The sequence below is a fragment of the Hakea prostrata genome, chromosome 10 (assembly GCF_041222555.1).
Source record: "Hakea prostrata isolate BN-2017 chromosome 10, UWA_Hpros_2, whole genome shotgun sequence".
Lineage (NCBI taxonomy): Eukaryota > Viridiplantae > Streptophyta > Magnoliopsida > Proteales > Proteaceae > Hakea > Hakea prostrata.
Genome location: NC_142609.1, coordinates 46,873,801 through 46,895,926, shown reverse-complemented (window position 1 = coordinate 46,895,926; position 22,126 = coordinate 46,873,801). Strand labels below are relative to the sequence as shown.

At 36.7% G+C, this 22,126-nt stretch overlaps 1 protein-coding gene and 1 pseudogene across 2 annotated transcripts; both read left to right on the top strand.

The window, feature by feature from the left end:
- Positions 1 to 1,774: 1,774 nt before the first annotated feature.
- On the top strand, positions 1,775 to 20,666 carry LOC149003501 (uncharacterized). The gene is made up of 10 exons (XM_089138832.1): positions 1,775 to 2,483; positions 2,570 to 3,102; positions 3,282 to 3,967; positions 4,258 to 4,447; positions 7,421 to 7,510; positions 7,625 to 7,725; positions 13,975 to 14,111; positions 18,593 to 19,408; positions 19,579 to 20,117; positions 20,220 to 20,666. The coding sequence occupies exons 1-10, from the start codon at positions 1,796 to 1,798 to the stop codon at positions 20,664 to 20,666; spliced, it is 4,227 nt and encodes a 1,408-aa protein (XP_088994958.1). The 5' UTR covers positions 1,775 to 1,795.
- LOC149003502 (uncharacterized) lies at positions 11,063 to 13,352 on the top strand (annotated as a pseudogene). The gene is made up of 3 exons (XR_016170349.1): positions 11,063 to 11,743; positions 11,912 to 12,465; positions 12,606 to 13,352. The product of XR_016170349.1 is annotated as an uncharacterized LOC149003502 (transcript).
- Positions 20,667 to 22,126: the final 1,460 nt, after the last annotated feature.

Sequence of the window (22,126 nt, the reverse complement as noted above, 5' to 3'; positions counted from 1 at the left end):
TGAACTAATTATTTTTTATTTTTAATTTTTTTTGTACAAAGGGGTTTATTAAGCCGGGGATGAGGATATTTATATGCCGGGGTATGGGGATATTTATATGCCTTAGCAAGAGTCGAACCCACAATCTCTTCACTAAGAGGTGTGAGTTTCACCACTAGAACCGCTTTGCGTTGACATATTGAACTAATTATTTAAGTAATATGTATTCTCTCTCTTTCTTTCTCAATTTATATTTATATTAAACTTATTATTTAACTAATAAGTATTTTCTCTTTCTTTCACAATTTATATTCCCCTCTCTCTCTCTTTCCATTTTTTTATATTATTCATTTTAGAAAACAACGACCTAATTTTTTTCCTGAATCTAATGAACTAATTGAAGTGATTAACATTGTATATTTGTATAAATGTATTGAACTAGTTATTGAATTAATTGTTCTATTTAAAAAAGAGAGAAAGAATTAGTAAAGTAATTGAACTGAAATATGATGAAATAATTCAGTAGTGGATCTTACATAGGCTCACACGATATGTGCGGTGACGTTATTTCTCCCCCAATGAGTCGGTGATTCAGACTTATTATTCGCCCCCCACCCCCAATATTTACTCCTGGTTATGTCCCTGTCCATGGGGGACCAATAGAAGTTCTTTAAATTCTTTCTATTAGCATTGAAACGTGAATTTTGCTCCTATTGACTGATAGAAAAGTGTGAAAAGAGCATTTCCAAGTCTAAACAACGTGAGAAATTAAGTTCATGCTTACCCACTTTGTCCTTGGATCGAGGACTTAAATTTCAAACCCATCACACATGAAAAAAATGTGTTGTCCTCAAAGTCTTCTCAGATGTGGTTGGCCAGTCCTTTTCCAAGGCCCCATCTTCAATCTTTGAAAGAAACTGGTGCACCCCAATGCCATCCAATACTCCAAAAAAATAATTTACAGCCAAAACTAAGAAGTAAAAGAAGATGACAGTAAGAGAAGACTTTTTATAGAAATTATAAAGAAAAAAAGGGCTAATGAGTAAATATGCCAACTCTTGTACTCCTTAAATCACCTACTAAAAGAGAGGTGAAGGAGAAGAAAGGAATGTTCTGGCGAAACTCTAAACCCGAAAGCCAGCAAAACATTAGGAAGACGATTAATTAGTTGTTCAATGTGTTTTCTTTATCACTACTACAAATTAAGATGAAAGTGACTACATGGAAAATTATTGCACTTGACAAAGTTTCTTTGGTAGTATTCAACTTTTCATGCGTTTCCTTTTAAATGAGTGAATTGAAATAAAAATTAATTAGATATTTCAAAAAAAAAAAAAACATAATGGGATAGAAAATTCAGGTAAAATGGATTAGCCTACAAGTGAATGAAGCCATTTGCAACTGGGCCGGCATACCCCTCACATCAATTTGAGATTGTCGAACTTGTCAAAGAGAGGTGCAAAGTGGAATTGTTTGATATCGATTTGAAGGTCATCGATTCTCAATTCAATATTAGACAACAAAGACTCGATTTGGAGGATTATAGCCTTTCCCCTCCCCTCCCCCCCCTCTCTCTAGCACCAATAAGATGCTTAATTTGTCTCTATTGTTTTCTTCCATTCCTTTCCCTGCTTCCTCTTGGTTTCCTTCGAGATTCCAAGAAAGAGGGCATTTTTAATTTTCTAGGTGGCATGGAGATGACTTTAAGGGGAGACTTGATACAAGGAGGGGAAAGCTTGCTTCTTCTCCTCACCTCAAAGCCTTGCCAACTCGTCCTCTTTTCCAAGCAAATAAGGGCTAGCTATTACATCAGGCCATGGATCCTCAACTCTATAGGGCTGCAAAGTTTGGGGACATTAAACTTCTTAAGCAAGTGATGGAAGAAGATTCAAGCCAACTGCTGAGAGTAACTCCTCAAGAAAACACTGCCCTTCACATTTCCGTGAGGTATGGTCACACACACTTTGTGAAGGAAGTGTACACTGCGCTTCTCCAAAACAATCCAAGTTTAGAAGGCGGCACCAACTATAGTAGAAGCTTATCGCTTCTCACACTGGTGAACTCAGCAGGTGATACTGCCCTTCATATAGCTGCTAGAGCTGGCCGCACTTCCATAGCCGAATTCCTCATCGAAAAAATTCTTCCATGGCCTTCTCACGACCCTGACGTCGAAAGTGGAAATAACTTAGAACCCAGAAATAGAGCAAGAGAACTCGCTCGTGATAAAATAAGGATGAGAAATAAGAGCAAACATACACCTTTGCATGAAGCTGTTCGAAGAAATGACTTTGCGATGGTGAAGAAGTTGATTACGGCAGATCCTGAATTAGGGCATCCCAACTATGATGCTGATGGGGAAGGTGTGGAGTCTCCACTCTACATGGCTGCTAGAGATGGATGCGTAGACATAATCAACCAAATCTTTCACACTTGCCCATCTGCTGCTTATGCAGGACCAAAAGGTCGAACGCCTTTACATGCAGCTGTTGTTGAGGCAAAGCTAGGTACATTTGCAACTCTATTACTCCTCTTTCTCTCCCAGCCTTCCCATTTTAGAAACTCTTCCAATTCTGACTGCTAATAATTCTAGATGTGCTGAAAATACTCTTGAAGAAGAAAGGAGAACTTGTGAATAAGGTAGATGAAAATGGAAGGACTGCTCTCCACTATGCAGCTTCCAAAAGTTGGGCCAATGAGGTAGTGAAGCTGCTACTAACGCGGCATGATACTTCCAGTGCATATCAACTAGATAAAGATGGTCTCTCAGTACTTCACATCGCCGCTCTTAAATCAAGCATTAGTGTATTCCAGGAACTCATCAAATGGTGCCCAGACTCCGTGGAGTTGCTAGACAAAAGGGGTTGCAATGTTCTTCATTTTGCTGTAATGAGCAAGGATTTTAAGAAAATAAGGTTTGCTTTACAGCAAGTAGAGCTAGAGGACTACATAAACCAATCGGATGATGAGGGGAACACCCCATTTCATCTCGCCGCAAAACAAGGTTCCCTTGAGATTATGAAACTATTTATTTCAAGTAGAAGAGTATGCGTAGGCACTATGAACAACAAGGGCGAGACAGCTACTGATATTTTTGCCTCAATTGCTTGCAAAGCCACAATAAGGGTGAGCCTTTCTTCATTGTGAGTCCTTTTTTTTTTTTTATCTTTTAAAAGTCTGCGCAAGTCCAATCTAATCTTGCCACCCGAGTCTATTTTGTTAGTGTTTATATCCATTTGGGGTTCTAGTTTACCCTAAGAAACATACATGCTTACTCCTATTGAAATTTCATATTCTTGTTGCAGAGTGGTTGGTGTCGTTTCATGACTTTTAACCTACGACAACGCTTTGCCATTAGAGGAGAAGAAAAATGGACAATAGGAGTGAATGAGGAGCGGACACACGCTGATCTGAACCAGCAAGAAAAAGTTGCAACAGTGGCAGCAAAATTAGAAACTAGACAGCGGCAAGAAAAGTTAGTGGGGCAAAGCCTCCAAATAGTAGCATCTCTTATTGCCACAGTGACCTTTGCTGTGGTTTTTCAAGTCCCCGGTGGATACAATAGCAGTGGAGAGCCTATACTATGGAACAGTCCAAACTTCCAAAAGTTTTTAGTGCATGATGCTAAAGCGATGGGCCTATCTATGTTCTCTTTGATGCTTACGTTGGGAGCACCAGCCGTTGGCCGCAAACTTTATTTTTTCTCATTGATATTGACTACGGCTCTTATATTCCAAGCACTCAGCGAGGCCTCAGAAGCATTCAAGGAGGGCTTAACGGCGATAATACCTCGTAACTCTACCTCTAACTCTACCTCTAACTCTGAGGCCTCAGAAGGGATATTAGCATTGAGTCAGTATAGTATCCCTTCTGATGCATATGGTTGGATCTCACAATTCTATTGTATTTTCATTCTTGGTCTTGCATTTGTTTTCTATAGGAACAAGTTCAAGAGTCGATGTTTGTCCATTCTAAAAGGAAAAGATATATAGTGTATGGTCATAAATGATATGGCACAAATAAAAGAATTTGAAAATTCTTGGAGTACGAAGAGTAGCCCTAAGTGACAATGCTAGTGATAAGGGTTTGTAGGGGCACCCTTTTGTATTAAGCTTGGTTAAATATATTCAGTTTTTTTTGGTTTTGGGTAAAGCATATTTCATTTGAAAGAGTATGAAGAAAACAAGGTGTGACAAAGTTTTAACAAAGAAGGGGTAGAAACTTGCCTTCTAGTCCTCTTGTTGAGGTAACTGTCTTCCAGTTATTGAATGAACAATAAAGTTTCATTCCTGTCAATGGTGGGTCAATAGAGCGGTTAAAAGCCCAGACTCCCATGAGGAGGTCTTGGGTTTGCACCCATCCAGGACGACGTCATGTAATTTTCCTGATTATTTTGGACTCTGCTTCAGAGCAGTGGCTGACTTGGCTCTGCACATGTGGTGAAAGCTCAGATCAGCTTCACAGGGATCAAGTTAAATCCTCACCTTTTAAAAAAACATGTGCAAAATCCTGTCACTTCGATGAATCCGTTTGGTTGGAAAACCGGTTCAAACTCACTTAAGTAATGTGAAGCCGATCTAACCGTTTGTTGCAGGTGCAGCGTCACTTCAATTGCTGCTATAGAGTAAAATTCAAATTATCATTTGAACCTCCTGAAATTTGATCAAAATCTTTTTTAATCCAAATAAAACAACATTTTGCATCTGCCTTTTTTGAGATATCCAAAAAGATCAATTAAGGACATTTTAAATCTATTCTACGATTAAATTGCATCATGTCATCACAATTAGATGCACCACTAGAAATATTAAAAAAAAAATGGAGTATTAGGTGTAAATACATATTTTTAGATTTACTTTTTAAGTTTTAATAATTCATAAATTTACGACTGGGGCATACCCAACACAAAAATTTGACATTGTAAAACTTAAAAGTCAAAGGGAGGCACAAAATGACATTTTTTTTATTTTGATTTTGAAGGTGATTGATTCTCAATTCGATACCAGACAAACAAAACCCTTGCCCGGGAGAATTATGATTTATGGCCTTTTCCCTCCCCTCTCTCCATCACCAGTAAGATGCTTTATCTCTGTACTTTTCTTCTGTTCGTTCCTTGCTTCCTCTTGGTTTCCATCTGGAATTAGGAAAGAGGACCTTCTTAATTTTCTGATTGAGATGGAAATGACTTTAAGGGGAGACTCAATATAAGTAGGGGAAATCTTATTTCTTCCCCTCACCTTAAAGCCTTGTCGGCTCCTATTTCCAGAGAGATAAAACAAAAAACCATGGCCAAACAAAACAATTATGTGTATCTATCGACTCGTGTAAAATCACCTATTATGAATTTCTTTCTTGATTCAAACCAAAAGAGATAAAAGAACCTATGTGTGACAATCCGTATGAGATGTAAATTTCTTCAAAACATTATTTGTTTTGATAGATTGAATCAATGAAAAGATTTTGGGGATTCAATTTGAGATTTCATTGGATAGCTCAATTCGATAAGCAAAGCATATCCATCATCAGATTGATCACCAACATTGTAGTCTTCAAATCACTCGCTAATGAAGTAATTCAATGTTGTTTTCTGGATCAATACAACGGAGAAGAAACTACATGGGAAATTATTGCATTTGACAAAGTTTTCCCAAAATTTCATGCATCTCCTTTCAACTGATTAAATTTAAGATTATAGATCTTAAAGGTCAAATTAAGTGATATCAATTTTGAAGGTGATTGATTAATCTCGACTCAATACTAGGCAACAAAATTAACCATTTGCAACTGGGGCATTCCCCTCACAAGAATCTGAGATTGTAGAACTTAAAAGTCAGAGAGTAGAAAGTGGCATTGTATGAAATCAACTTTGAAGGTGTCTTTGAAGGTGATTGATTATCAATTTCATACTTAGACAATAAAATATTGAACTCTTAGAAGTCTCTCCCCTAACAAGCAGCATGCGGCCATTGCTTAAGGGAGATTTGGATATCAACACCAAAATATTGAACGCTTGTCCATCCGCCCCTCACGGGGGACCAGAAGGTCGGATGGCTTTACATGTGGCCATTGCTTAAGAGAGGCGAGGTATTGGTCTTGCTTCTTCTTCTTCTTCCTATGTAGTTTAGAGTCATTCTTAATTAATAAAGATGACAAGCTAGTTAATTAGCAACAAATTATAAGTCGAACCGTTAAAACTGAACTGAACGGGCCCGTTATAGTCCGAACCGGCCCAAACCGAACCTTAATGGGCCGTAATTGGGCTGAGGGTTGTGGAGCCCGCACCAACCCGAAACTGAACCACAACCCATTATAACCCGTTCACAACCCGTTTTGTAATTTTACATTAAATAGTATTTGAATCATTATATTACCATTAGGCAGTTGGTATATACAATTAAAAAAATTAAACATGAATTCAAAGATCAAATAGTCATTTTACTACTTAATATCTAGGTTCTTGATTTCTATAGAATGAGTGGAGTTTTTTTAATGGAAACTGACCAATGGCAAATTTATTTTCCATATAATTTTCGCTTTTGTTGAAGGATGTTCAATTGTTTTTTCTTGTTCATTTTCTTACACACTATAAATCGTTAGTCAACCAAAATCTAAACCGTTAGCCCAAACCATTAGTTAACCCAAACCCAAACCGCATCAAACCGAAACCGGCCCGAAACTGTTATTTTGCCTGTTATTTTGCTAATAGGCCGTGTTTGAACTAGATGTTTTTTAGCCCGAAACCGCACCGTTGACACCCCTATCCTTGAGGTTTTTTTTTTTTTTTTGTAATTTATACAAAGGCACTTTTTATATATAGGGGATAGAGATATTATATATGCCGCCGGTAGGGGTTGAACCCACGACCTCTCCATTCAGAAGTCAGGTTCCTAACCATCCAACTATCCCTCCATTGGCTAGGTTTAATTTCTTTGTCTTGGGAAAAACAAAATGAATGCCAGATGTGGTGAGAACACTCACAAAAAAGAAAGGAGAATTTATGAGTTGGGTAGAGGAAAATGGGAGGACTGCTCTTCACTATGCCATGGCATCCGAAGAACGCCAAGCAATGCCCAGACTCTTGCTCAGTTAAGATACTTCTGCAGTGTATCAATGGGACAAAGAAGGTCTCACACCACTTCACATCGCTGCTCTTCACTCAAGCACTGATGTATTGCAAGAGACCATCGAAAGATACCCAGATTCCTTGAAGTTGCTAAACAACGTGAAGCATCCCAATGTTCTTCATTTTACGGTGATGAGTTGGGATTTGGATAAATCCGATATGTTACGGAGAAAGTAGAGTTTAAGGATCTGGCAAACCAGCAAGATGATGATGGGAATACTCCAGTCCACATCGCAGTCAAACAACGCTCTATCAAGTTCATAGAACCTTTTGTTTCAGATGGAAGAGCAGTTGTACTCGACTATATATATATAAACGCAGCTAGAGAACAACAATGGGCTGAAAGCTGGTGGTGAGGGTTTTCTCGATGTATATATGATCCCAAGCCTGGAAGAAAAGCTTATGGATCTGGTGAGTTTTCCAATCAAACTCGTTCACTTTACTCTGCCGCTGGGAATTTCCAAATTTACTTGTCTGAGTAATTCTTTCTAAAATTTTCCATTCTTGATGCACTTTTGCAAACAGATTAATACTAACTTTCGAAAACCACCAAGCTGGATTACAAGACTACCAGCTGACGAGGAGCAAATAGATGAACGACAGAAAAAAGAAAGAATGCAGCAGCTGTAAGACCACAGCTAGAGAAAACTATGAAAAACTTCAAGATTGTAGCATCTCTTATTGCCACCGTGACCTTTGCAGCAGTTTCTCAAGTCCCCGGTGGATATAGCAGTGATGGAAAGCCTATACTCCTCAACAACAAATCTTTCCAAAAATTTCTCGTCTGGATGCTTTGGCAATGTGTACATGACTTGCATCTTTAATCCTCTTGAAGATTGCCTCAGTATTGATTCAGAACCTATATGTAACTTGCGCAGTTGGTAGGTACGTGTTTGCTATTCGTGTCGCTTTACAGCACTTCAGTTCAGTAGCATTCTTAAGGGGTTTCGCGGCAGTATTACCTCAGTGCAATGGGGTTCTTAGTTATTGTTATTCTATCTGATCCATCAACCAGCACCCTTCCAATCATTAATCTATTTAATTATTTCATGTATTTTGTTGACAGTTTTGGGTTTTATTCCTAGCCCAATTAAGCTGACATAGAGCTAATATCAAGGCGTCAGACTGCTGCTGACACTTGTTTGAATTTCTTCTTTTAATTTTTTCTGGAAAATTTCACATTGTGACTGCGGTTGTTCATGCAACCACACTTTGGCAGCCTAGCAGGCCTGGATATATACATGTTTTGTGATGCCACTGAGTGTATGAAGAGAAGACAAATGAATCACAGGATGACTGAGTAAAAGGAAAGATTTTTAAAAAAAAACAGAATTTGCAAGAGTAACATAAGTTCAACTATAATTAAGAGTGTAAATTGTGTACTAATACCGTTTTATTGTATCGTTCAGGCTTCAAATACAAGATACAAATAGCAATATTTTCGCATATTATCAATATACATAAATTTTGATTTCACTCTCTTAATCCTTCATATATGATCACGGGTATAAGTTTGCTAGTATATCTATATATATTAAGAAATTTAAAAAATTCATGAAAATATCAATATATAGCAATTGTATCAGGCGGTATCTTTTTTCTTTTTTTTTTTAATTTTTATTATTATCAAAATTATCAAGCCATATCTAATAGATCCAGATTTGTTTACATATGCTTGTTATTATACCTATGGTGTTACTCTTTTCTTATAAACTTAAGCACCTGCTCTTAGCCTCAGCCAATATAAAAATAATGACATGGTTTGAGACAATTTTTTTTATTTTTTTATTTTTTATTTTTTGAACTCCAAACTAACTAGTGTCCTATAAAATTAAATTTTCAAGTATATATCTACTTCTTCTTAGGTCATGAAACTAGATTGAAGGAATTTTCATAAATCCTCAAACTAACTCAGGAGCAAATAGAAGTATCGACGATAGAAGGGCAGGTTGGGAGGGGGGAAGCAATGGATGGGATTGGGGTTAGTCAAGCTGTGTAGTGCCAAATAAGGGAGAGAATGATGAATACATGACAACGTCCACAATTGGAATTTAAAGTCTGATTGGGGTGGGAAAGAAGGGCTAAAAGAAGGTGGGGCTAGAGGATAAGTAGAAAGATGAAATATGGAATATTAATAGACATCCACAAGGTAACCCAATTTCAATTTTAGAAGGTTAGGTATCCAAAGTGTATTTAGCACCTCATATAACCCTTCCTTTATTTATTTATTTTAATTATTTTCTTTATGCAACTTTTTTTTTTAAATTCTTTTCTTCAGGCAGTTAAAAGAATTGTTCTCCATAAGTCAAAAAAGTTTCAAACTATAAACCTGAATGATAAGTGATATGCATTTTACAAGTTACCTCAACTCAACTTAACTTTTAAAAAATCATTAGAAGGGAGTCCAAATATCATTTATTTCATGCATCTCATCAGTAGTTTATCTTTTTCTTTTCTTATAGTAAGATCAATGTTAAGAATATTTTTTTCTTGAAGATTGTCTTTTAACATGTCATAAATATGAATTGAGCTTTTGTAACCATCACAGAGATCATTAAAAGGGTGTCCCAATATCCTTTACTTCATGCACCTCATCAGTAGTTTATCCTTGTCTTTCCAATAGTAAGATCAATGTTAAGAATTTTTTTTTTCTTGGAGATTGTCTTCTAACATGTCATAAATACGAATTGAGCTTTTGTAATCATCACAAAAATCATTAGAAGGGAGTCCAAAAATACTTTACTTCTTGCACCTCATCAGTGGTTTATCCTCTTCTTTTCTTACAGTAAGATCAACGTTAAGAATATTCATGCACCTCATCAATAGTTTATCATCTTCTTATCTTTTCTCAGAGATTGTCTTCTAACATGTCATAAATACGAATTGAGCTTTTGTAACCATCACAGAGATCATTAGAAGGGAGTCCAAATATCTTTTACTTCATGCACCTCATTAGTAGTTTATACTCTTCTTTTCTTACAGTAAGATCAACGTTAAGAATATTCTTTTCTTGGAGATTGTCTTCTAACATGTCAAAAATACAAATTGAGCTTTTGTAATCATCACAGAGATCATTAGAAATGAATCCAAATATCATTTACTTCATACACCTCATCAGTAGTTTGTCCTCTTCTTTTCTTACCGTAAGATCAGCGTTAAGAATTTTTTTTCTTCTTGGAGATTGTCTTCTAACATGTCATAACTACGAATGATCTTTTGTAACCATCACAAATATCATTAGAAGGGTGTCCCAATATCCTTTACTTCATGCACCTCATCAGTAGTTTATCCTCTTCTTTTCCTACAGTAAGATCAACGTTAAGAATTTTTTTTTTACTTGAAGATTGTCTTCTAACATGTCATAAATACGAATTGAGCTTTTGTAACTGTCATAGAGATCATTAGAAGGAGGTCCAAATATCCTTTGCTTCATGAACCTCATCAGTAGTTTATCCTATTCTTTTCTTACAGTAAGATCAACATTAAGAATATTTTTCTTGGAGATTGTCTTCTAACATGTCAAAAATACAAATTGAGCTTTTGTAACCATCACAAAGATCATTAGAAGTCCAAATATCCGTTACTTCATGCACCTCATCAGTAGTTTATCATATTCTTTTCTTACAGTAAGATCAATGTTAAGAATATTTTTTTCTTGGAGATTGTCTTCTAACATGTCAAAATAGGAATTTAGCTTTTGTAACCATCACAAAGATCATTGGGAGGGAATCCAAATATCCTTTACGTCATGCACCTCATCAGTAGTTTATCCTCTTATTTTCTTACTGTAAGATCTACATTAAGAATATTTTTTCTTCGAGATTGTCTTCTAACATGTCATAAATACGAATTGAGTTTTTGTAACCATCACAACACTGAACCAAGTAGCTATATAAATTGTGTGCATGTAGAAAGCCTTAATTGTGGATATCTTTCTTTGGGATCAGGAAGATAAGTAATGCCATGGATTCTCAAGTATACATGGCTGCAAAAGTTTGTGATATCACATTTCTCAGAGAGGTGGTCTTGAAGGGAGATTCTAATCGACTAATGGGAGTAACGCCCCACAAGGGAACACAATGCTTCACATCTCTATGAGCTTTGATGATTGCGTCTCTGTGAGCATTGATGATCACTTAGATTTCATAAAGGAAGTGTATGTTGCACTTCTCATATACAATACAAATTTGAAAGGCAACACTGACTATAGAAAAAGCCTATCGCTTCTCACACAGGTGAACGTGGAAGGTGATACTGCCCTTCACGTAGCCATCAGGGAAGACCACACTTTAGTAGCTAAATTTCTCATTGAAAAGATTATGCCTTGGGGCCTAGCAGCCGAAGATATTTCACTTGCTTATGAGGCAATTAGGATGAGAAACAAGAAGAAGAACACGGCTTTGCATGAAGCAGTTCGAAGAAACAATGTCGAGATCGTGGAGGTGTTGATTAAAGTAGACCGTGATTTATGGCATCCCAACTATGATACCGACAAAGAAGGTGGGGCATCTCCACTCTACTTGGCTTCTAGAAAAGGATATTTGGATATTATCAACAAAATCTTGAACACTTGTCCATCTGCGGCACATAGTGGACCGGAAGGGCGGACCGCTTTACATGCGGCTGTCATTGGGGGCAAACTAGGTATTGCTCTTGCTTCTTCTTCTTCTTCTTCGTTCTTAATTTGAATTGAAGCCTTTAATTAATACTGGCTATCTAGCTAGTTCATTATTAGCCACAAGTTAAAAACAATTACTCCTCCTTAATATTAGATTTAATTTCTTTATTTGTGTTTGAAAAAATGAATACCAGAAGTGGTAACAGCACTGATAGAAAAGAACAGAAAATGGGTCCGTAGCGTAGATGAAAATGGAAGGACCGCCCTTCACTATGCGGCATGGGGAGAAGAAACTGAAACAGTGAGACACTTGCTCAAGTATGATACTTCCGGTGTGTACCATTGCGATAAAGAAGGTCTCTCAGCAATTCACATTGCTGCTCTTAAGTCAAGCACTAGTGTATTGGAAGAGCTCATCAGAAGTTGCCCGGATTCCTTGGAGGTGCTGGACAACGCGGAGCATCGCAATGTTCTTCATTATGCCGTGATGAGTAAGGACTTCAGTAAAGTCCAATGTGTCACCAGGCATTCAGAGTTTAAGAAGCTGATAAACCACGCAGACAAGGATGGGAACACCCCACTCCATCTCGCAGCCAAACAAGGCTCTGTCCGGCATATTCGACATTTTGTTTCAGGCGGAAGACAGGTTGCAGTCGACCTAAACGCAAAGAACAACCAAGGCCAGAGAGTTGCTGATGAAGTTTTCGAACACGTGAATCCAATTCTGAACGATAGCCTCATGGCATATGTGAGATCTTTAATTGATCAGATTCACTGTTTTTTTCTGCATGCAGAAATCAAATATCCTTCAACCCCGGCCTGCTTCCCGAGTATAGATTAATGTTAATTATTAGTAACTAATTCCTTCTAAACTTCGTTTTCTTGCAGTTTTACTGGAAATTGATGTCTCTCTTACGTGTCGGCACACGGTTGGATGCTCTTCGAAAATCACAAAGAGTAGTTGGAGAAGAAGAAGAATGGATTATAGGAATACCTGACGAGAAGCAAATAAATGAGCAACACGAAAAACAGCAAAAGGCCACAGAAGCATTAAAAGAGCAAAACACAAAGATGCAAAACCTGCAGATCGTAGCGTCTCTCGTCGCCACTATGACCTTCGTAGCCGTTTTCCAAGTCCCGGGTGGATACGACGGTGATGGAAAGCCTGTACTCCTCAACAACAGATCTTTCCAAAAGTTTCTAGCCCATGATGCTGTAGCTATGTGTACATCAATTGCTTCTTTGGCCGTGTTCGTCATCGCCTCATTTACCAGCATCTTCCCTTACGTTTTCGCAACGCTTTTGGTTGGTATACTTCTTCTATTCGTATCGCTTATCTTCACTGCAATAGCATTCGTGGAGGGTTTCCGGGCAATATTACCTCATTGCACTACTTTTCTTTGTTTTTCTGGAACTCGGCCATTCCAGACCTATTCATCCATTTCGATATCAACTATTGGTTATACGCTTGTTGTTCCGAGTTTGTGCACCTTAGCGTATATTTTGCACAGAAGATTAGCACGGAGAATGCAGATTCAATCCCAACAGATTTTAGGATACTAGTAACCCTAGCTACCAAAATATTTTTGTATTCGGCTCGATCGTCTTATGTAATACCCATGTCAGTAATTAATCTCCTTGATTATTTTGGACAAATAATTTAAATACAATCATGATTTCCACAATTTGTTACTAGCTTCCATCCATTTGTTTCTTACAGAGTCATCTCATCTGTTGGGGAGGGTATTAGCTAGGGAGAACTCTCATCTGTTCAATCACATAAAAGAACAACTATTGATGACATTACATGGAAATACTTTATCTTTTGATTTTCATCATAAAGTTAATCAAAGTCTTAATCCTTGTCTCTGGGATCTTTCTTCATTTAAGGTTTCTCCTTCTCCTACACTAGTCCGAGGCATCTAAAGTGTGCAAAGTGATGTACTTTAATCCCCCTCACCCACCCCCACCCCCCTCTTTTCAGAGGCGGGTCATGTTGGCTCCTGAGCGAATCGCTGAGAGTTGGGGTCACCACCCACCAACAAGCTTATGAGATTCAGGCCGGTGTCTAACCTTGTGTCGATACAAGAGGAACCCAAATGCCCAAATCATACCCAATGTCACAGTCCCCACCGAAACCGCAATTGCGACTTTCTTGATCGGACTACTGGACTTCACCCCGTCGCCGGTGAAACAGGGGTAGAGACATCAACAGGAGGTGATGGGGTTCTCAGATTTGATCGGGCTCGCCCATTAGGAACCTCAGGGAAGAACGGCTCATCTGGGCCTGCAAAAAGCCAGTGGAGGAGGTTGTCCTGCAGGTGGAGGCATCACCGGAAACAATGGCTGATGCAGAATTCTCCGGTCGTGAATTTCTAATACTCCAGTTGAAAGGTAAACAAGTGACGATAAAACCAATGACAGAAGCAGAAATAGAGTACCAGAAAAACCCAGATCAGAGAAACCGAATCTGATACGGGAATCTAAACTTATCAAGAGAACCCATCTCAGATTTAGGTTTAGATCTGAAGCACAAAAGAAGGAAGAAGACGCACAACAGAAGGAAGAAGACGATGTTTTTTTGTTTTTTTTTCAAGTTGAATTTTGGTTTTGTAATAGTTTGAACCGTGCGAATCGGGTCTATTTCACTTAAAGTTTTTTTTTTTGCACATGGAAAAAATCTACGTTCACAATTTAATTTAAGAGCCAATTTTTCATCTCGACCGTTGGCTGCGTGGAGCAGTGTCAATGTGGCACTGCTCCAAAGCAAAATCCCTAGATAAATAATTTGGTTATTTTCCTTTGAAAAGATCCCTAATTTAACAACTTTAGAGTGATGAAAATCATCTCAAATCTCAATAATTACTAACCCAAAAAACATGTCGACAAGCCCAGAAAGTACGTAGAAGCTAATAGTCTAGAATATATCTAAAGGGGAACGTTTTCTCTTTTGACTTTCTATAACTTAGTTCTCTAATAAGTGGGAAAACATGGAATTTAGTCTCTGCTGCAAGAATTTAGTGGAGAGGGAATTGAGTGATCTGTGAGTTGGAAAAAAGCGAATTCAGATTAGGAAAGACGATTGCATGATTTTCATCTGAAACCCAGAAAAAGTGGCAAACCAGAGGCAGAATGAAAAGAGAAATGAGAGGGAGAGAAGCTTTTACGGTGGAGAAGGGGCAGAATAAACCCTAAAATGCATTTAAGATCAATTCTACCAACAGGAACAGCCGTTCCTCTCCATACCCTATGCGGCAACTAACCTTAATATTTGTCGAACCCTACTCCTGCCTTCTCATCCCTGCTCTCCTTCTCTCTCTTTTCTTTTCTTTCTTTATATTTATTTATTTATTTTTATTATTTTTATTTTTATTTAACTCACCGCTTAATTCCGATCAAAGAAAGCACAAGGGGAAAAAATTATTAAAAAAAAAAAACATGATTCTACCTTCAATCAATCCGTCTTAAGTTCTCCTGAAACTTAACTTTGTACAAAATACCTTCATACAAAATCATGTGGAAACTTAACTCTGTACAAAATACCTTCATACAAAATCACGTGGAAACAACTTGTACCATATTAATTCGCAAAAAATAATTATATATATATTTTTTTTTATTTATTTATTATTAATTTTTTTTCTCTCTCCAACCGAATCCCTTCTTTTTTTTCCTTTACTTTTTAGGTTCAACGTTCTCAACTCAACTTCTCAACTTTGTTTTTGTTTTCATATAACTAATGTAATAATCATTACATTAAAAAGTTAAAAAAAACTTCAAAACCCACTTCACCCAACGGCCACCAATTTTTTCTTTTTCCTTTTTTTTTTTTGCTTTTAACCCGTCGCTCAATTCCGATCAATTTTTTCTTTTTCCTTTTTTTTTTTGCTTTTAACCCGTGGCTCAATTCCGATCTAAGAAAGCACCCGAGAGAAAGAAAAAAAAAAAAAAAAACAGCATGATTTTACCTCAATCAATCGGTGGAAACATTTTTCGTTCTCTTCACTCTATCATTTTTTTTTGGATTTTTGCACACTTCAACGACGATCCACCCAACTTTGTTCTAATACCATTTGTTGGGGATATGGATGTACAACAACGAACGAAGAAGAACTCAAACAAAACATATAAGAAGAATTTAATGTAGTTAAACAAAACGTCTACATCCACCAGAGAAACCTTCACATCACTCTCACACCACAAGGTGATATCATTTGTTAGCTCCCAATCCTTATTCCAAGGAGGATCAATCCTGAATTCATTCGTTAGTCGAGACTATTTATAAGAAAATCTAAAACCCTAATTTCAATATAATTACAATTTTAATCCTAGTAATTGATCAAAATCCTGTTTCAATTACAAATATAACTAAAATTATAATTACATAGACTCATAGAATACAAAATACTCAAACCCAACAAAAACATACTTCTCAAATTTATAAAACACGCACCAAGAAACAAATTCATGGTATGAAGCAAAAATAATTAAAGGGAGAGCCAAGTGGAGTTAGGAATATTTAGCTTACAACGGTCCATATTGGAAATTCTACATAGTGAAACTTAACTTTTGTTAAAGCCATAAGAGCAGATGAGAAGTTGAGAACATGATGGAGTAATATTATTACAGAACTGGTTGAGAAGAATACTTAAAATAATATAATTAAAATGTCAAGTTACATATAGATATTCGTTATTTGTATTCAATTATATTTATTATCCTTAAAAAAAGTTCAAATCATGTAGGTTAGCTTGTCCACTAATAAAATTCTCATCAAATTTATTCTAACTAGGGTGAGTGGATCCTTTGTGGGAAAAGAGTATTGATATTAAGGTGGATCACTAGTGACGCTATCTTCTATATAGCTAATTAATAATTATTTGTCTACACTGTATCCTTGTAAGAATAAATTTGAAAAAATTACGTGATTAGTCACTTTTAGGTTTTCTTTTACAAAAGTAACTACTTAATGTTTCAGTTAACAAACTAGCTAAAACTTAGTTTGGGTTTACAAAACTAGCTAAAATAATAATTTTTTATTTCTTTGACATTTTTAACCCCTAAAACTAACTATATTGAAAAGGTAAAATCACTATTTTGTGCAAAATGAAAAAATCATTATCTTGACTAGTTTTGTAAACTCAAACTCAGTTTTAGCTAATTTTGTTAGGCTCACCGATCGACCGACCCGGGTAAAAACCGACAGAAACCGACACGAGGAAAGGGATCCGGTATGGGTAGGGGTGAAACCGAGATTCAAAAGCACAAGACACACAAAATCAGCGATCAAATAAATTTTTAGGATGAATTCCGATTTCTTCCGCACCAAACACAATATAAATTAACCCATAGTTTGAAGTCTATAGATTTGAAATCTCTAGATATTTGAAATCTCCAGACTCATGTAACCAAACAGGCCCTTAACTACTTTTATAAATAAAAACTTAAAACTAATTAATCAAGTAATTCTCCCAATGAATTTCTACAAATTAAATTAATTTTATTATTTTATATATTGCCGATCAACCTATCATCTTCATCAATGCATTAAGGTTTTCAGTACTTTTAAAAATAATGGGACTTCATACCCAAGTCAATGGCCACCAACTAGACTGGTATGAGGTAGGATTTCACAAATAGACTGATAGGCAAAAGGAATGTTTGAAATATTATAATAAATTAAAATAATTAAAAATCAAATTATATATAATGAGTTATTAGAAAGGACTTAGATTCAAATAAGCAGTCTTTTTTTCAAATCGGGTAGGTGGATCTAAGGCAGGTGGATCCTTTGTGGGAAAAGAGTATTTATATGATGGTGGATCAAATGTGACGCGTTCTTTTTGTAAGTCAGATTTCACCAAAAGACAAAAGGAATATTTGAAATATCATAATAAATCAAAATAATAAAAAATTAAATTATATATAATGAGTTATTAAAAAGGACTTGAATTGACTTAAAAAAACTCAAAATAAAATAAGTGAAAAAAAAATTGTTTCAAATTATAATAGTTAGTATGAGCTCAAAAGATATGGCAATATTTCATTTCTTTTTAATACCCTTTTGTATTCAATCAATTAGACATTTGTACTAAGTAATAAATAATGTCTATAATGGTCAATTAAAATTTTTAAAATTATTTAATTCTAATTTCTCCATTTCTTATTTTTCAAAGAAATCATTAACAACCAAAAGAATATGAAAGAGTTTCTAAGAAACTGCATTAAAAACATTTAATCAAAATCACGTATTTAAAATATAAACTTATTCTAAATTCCAACTTTAGTTGTTGTTAATAGGTTCACTTATGCATAAAATATGAAAGAGTTTCTCCAAAAAAACCAAGAAATGTTAATTAAGAAAGAAGAAGTTGCATTAAAAACATTTAATCAAAATCACGCATTTAAAAGATAAATTTATTCTAAATTCCAACTTTAGTTGTTGTTAATAGGTTCACTTATGTATAGAATATGAAAGAATATTTCTCAAAAACCAAGAAATGTTAATTGAGAAAGAAGAAGTCGCATTAAAAACATTTAATCAAAATTACGCATTTAAAAGATAAACTTATTCTAAATTAAAACTTAAGCTTTTGTTAATAGGTTCACTTATACATAGATCATTCAACTTTTATGGCCAATACATGGTAATTGATAAATACACTTAAGTGGAAGTTGTATATAAGAATAATTGAAGACGACTTTAAGAAAACTCAATAATTCCACATTACATGCGTGACATGATTCGTGATTTAAAAAATGTTAAACATATATGCTCAAGAGGTGGAAGATACGCTAGTTTTCATTTTTAACTTTGGAAGAGGCATGAGACATGGGGGCTACTAATGTCCACAGGCATTGATCCTCACAATTAGGAGGCAGTGGCTATATAAATATAAATGGCGCCTTTCATAAGTGTACAAGTAGGAAGCCTTGCAAAGAGTCCTCATTGCCCATAAAGTCTTCTCTTTTCTTTCTTTTTTCACTTGAAAAGATGTTAGAAATTGTGAATCAAGCCATGGATCCTAGAGTTTACATGGCTGCAAAAAGTGGTGATATCCCACTTCTGAAAGAGGCAGTGGAGTCAGATTCTTGTAGTCTATTGAAGGTAACTCCACAAAGGAACACAATACTTCATGTCTTTGTGAGGTTTGGTCACTTAGATTTCATAAAGGAAATGTATGCTATGCTTCTCCAACACAATACAAGTTTGGAAGGCAACACAGCATATAGCAAAAGCCTGTCGCTTCTCAAACAGGTGAACTCGGCAAGTGATACTGTCCTTCACGTAGCCATCAGGGAAGGCCACAAATCCGTAGCTACATTTTTCATTGAAAAGATTATGCATTGGGGTTGTGAGTCTTGTGACAGTGACCTTGAAGCTGAAAATATCTTATTTGCCCGTGAGATAATTAGGATAAGAAACACGATGAAGAAAACAGCTCTGCATGAAGCTGTTCGAAGAAATGATGTTGAGATGGTGAAGGCACTGATTAAGGCAGACCCTCAGTTGTGGCATCCCAACTATGATGCAGATAAAGAAGGTACTGGAGAGTCTCCACTTTACATGGCTGCTAGATATCGACATTTGGATATTATCAACCAAATCTTGGACGCTTGTCCATCGGCAGCTCACGGTGGACCGAAAGGTCGGACGGTTTTACATTTGGCCGTCGTTGAGGAGATGCTAGGTATTATTCTTGATTATTCTTCCTTCTTGCTTCTTAATTAGAATTGAAGCCATTAATTAATTAATACTGGCTATATAGCGAGTTTATTAGCAACAAATTTAAAACAAATAGTCCTCCTTAATTTTTATGTTTAACTTCTCTCGATCTGTCTATCAAAAAATGAATATCAGATGTGGTGAAAACACTCATAAGAAAGAACATGGACATAGTCCATAGCGTAGATGAAAACGGAAAGACTGCTCTTCACTATGCCATGATGGCATCTAAAAAATGCCAAGAAATAGCGAGATTCTTGCTCAGATATGATGCTTGCGATGTGTATAAATGGGATAAAGAAGGTTTCTTAGCAATTCACATCGCTGCTCATTATTCAACTGCTACTATATTGGAAGAGCTCATCGAAAGATACCCAGATTCCTTGGAGTTGCAAGACAACACGAAGCATCGCAATGTTCTTCATTTTACCGTGATGAGTCGGGACTTGGATAAAGTGCGATACATCACTAAGCGATCAAAGAATGAGGGACTCCTGAACCAAGCTGACGATGACGGGAACACACCACTTCATCTCGCAGCTAAACAATACTCTGTCGAGATTCTGAAATATTTTGTTTCAAAGGAAACAGAGATTGTAGCCGACTTAAACACAAGGAACAACTATGGACAAGTAGCTTTTGACATGTTCCCAAACCCGGACTCTTTCTTGGTGGTGAGATTTTTAATCACAGGAATCAAATATATATCCTTCAATCCCAGCTTCCTTTTCTGTGTTTATTAGTAATTTCTTCTAAAATTTCCATTGATTTTGCAGTATGTCACAAAAAAACAACTTCACAGGCTTGCCCACCAGCAGTGTAGGCATCTTCAAGTACCACGGCATCTTCAGGTACCACCAAGAAGAGTAGGAAGAGAAGAAAAATGGATTATAAGAGGACTTCAGGATGAGCATCGTGAAAGACAAATAGAGGCAATAAGAGCAAAGCAAATGAAAATGATGAACAGCCTCCAAATCGTAGCGTCTCTGATTGCCACGGTGACCTTCGCAGCAGTTTTCCAAGTACCTGGTGGATACAATAGTAATGATGGAAAGCCTACACTTGAGAAGAACAAAGCTTTTCAACTCTTTCTAATCTTTGATGCTTTGGCTATGGCTACATCAATTACGTCTTTGACCATCATGGTTGGGGCCTCGTTTTCAACCACCATTAGTGTAAACGGGGTTCTGATAGGTGCAACCAAGGAACGATATTTCGGTTGAATCCGGTGGTTCGCTCATGGGCGAACAAGACGAATTGGCGAATTTCGCCGAAAATTTCGGCGAAATTTGGTGAAAGTCTCGATGGGGAAAATGCATTAAATACAAAATATGAAAAGGCAAAATGGCTGGGGAAAGTGAAAAATGCATTAAATGTTGATTTGACAAAAAGAAGAATGAGCAACCACGTGGATGGTTACAAAAGCCCATCCTATATTTCATTTTTTTATTATCTTTTTTTAATCTAAAAAGCTGGTCGTAGTCGTTCCTCTCTCTCTTCATTTCTTAACTTCTCTCTCTATTGCAGACGAAGCAGCAGCAGGGAGTTTCCAGCGTATCAACTTGTGTTCCTCTTCTTTCATTTCTTCAGTCTCTCTTCTTGCAGACGCAGCAGCAGCAGGGAGTTTCCCACGAGATGAAACAACGCAACAGCCACACCACCACCATGGAGCCGCAGCAGGGCACGTTCCGACGATGAGATCAGAGATGAAAATAGGAAACCAAACAAACTTGTTCCGCTAATCTTTAGTTGCTTCCAGAGCTCAGGGGCACCAAGATGAAAGAGAGAGAAGAAGAAGAATGAATGAATAACGAAGTGTTAAAGACGGCTTCTTCCTTCGTCTACCACGAAGAATCCTGAGTCAAAAGATTAAACGGCACACCATAGGTTGTTTCGGCAAAAATGGCGATTTTCCGGTGAAAACGGCGATTTTCCGGCGAAAACAGCGATTTTCCGGCGAAAGGTTGCTGTTTCGCCGGAAAATCGGCGATTTTCCGGCGAAAAGTTGCGATATCGATTTCGATCCATTTTTTATTTCGCCCACCGGCGAACTGGGCGAATTTCGCCGATATTTCGGCGAAATTCGCCGAAATTTCCTTCCATGGGTGCAACTCTCCTGGTCATATCGCTTATCAGCACTTCAATAGCATTCGTGGAAGGTTTCATGGCAGTATTACCTCATTGCACTAGATTTCTTTGTTTAGCTGACCAGTCAACCAGGACCTTTTCAGTCATTGCACTATTTGTTATTATTATTATGTTTTATTATCCGATTCACTGGTTTTATCTTTTTCATGCATTACGAGTACTACTCGTGAGATTATGTGGGGGTTCATGCGAATGGTTTGTTAGAAATATCAAAAAATAAAAATCTTCTTGACGGTCAATCCCATCTGTAATACCATATTTTGTCATGTAAGTTCCCCAATCTAGTTCCCCAATCTAGTTGGAGTAAATAAAAATAATTCCGATTTTGTCATGTAAGTTCCCCCAATCTATTCCAAGTTGAAATTTGTAATGGTTGATGAGAGGAAGAAATAAGAGAAATAATGGAGTAAATTAGATGATTTTGGTTTTGAGTCATGATCCTCCCATCCATATGAGTTGAACAGATTTTCAATTCATACATCTAGTTGTATCTGAAACATATTAATCCTCATTTTTTTTAATTTGCTTCCTCTGG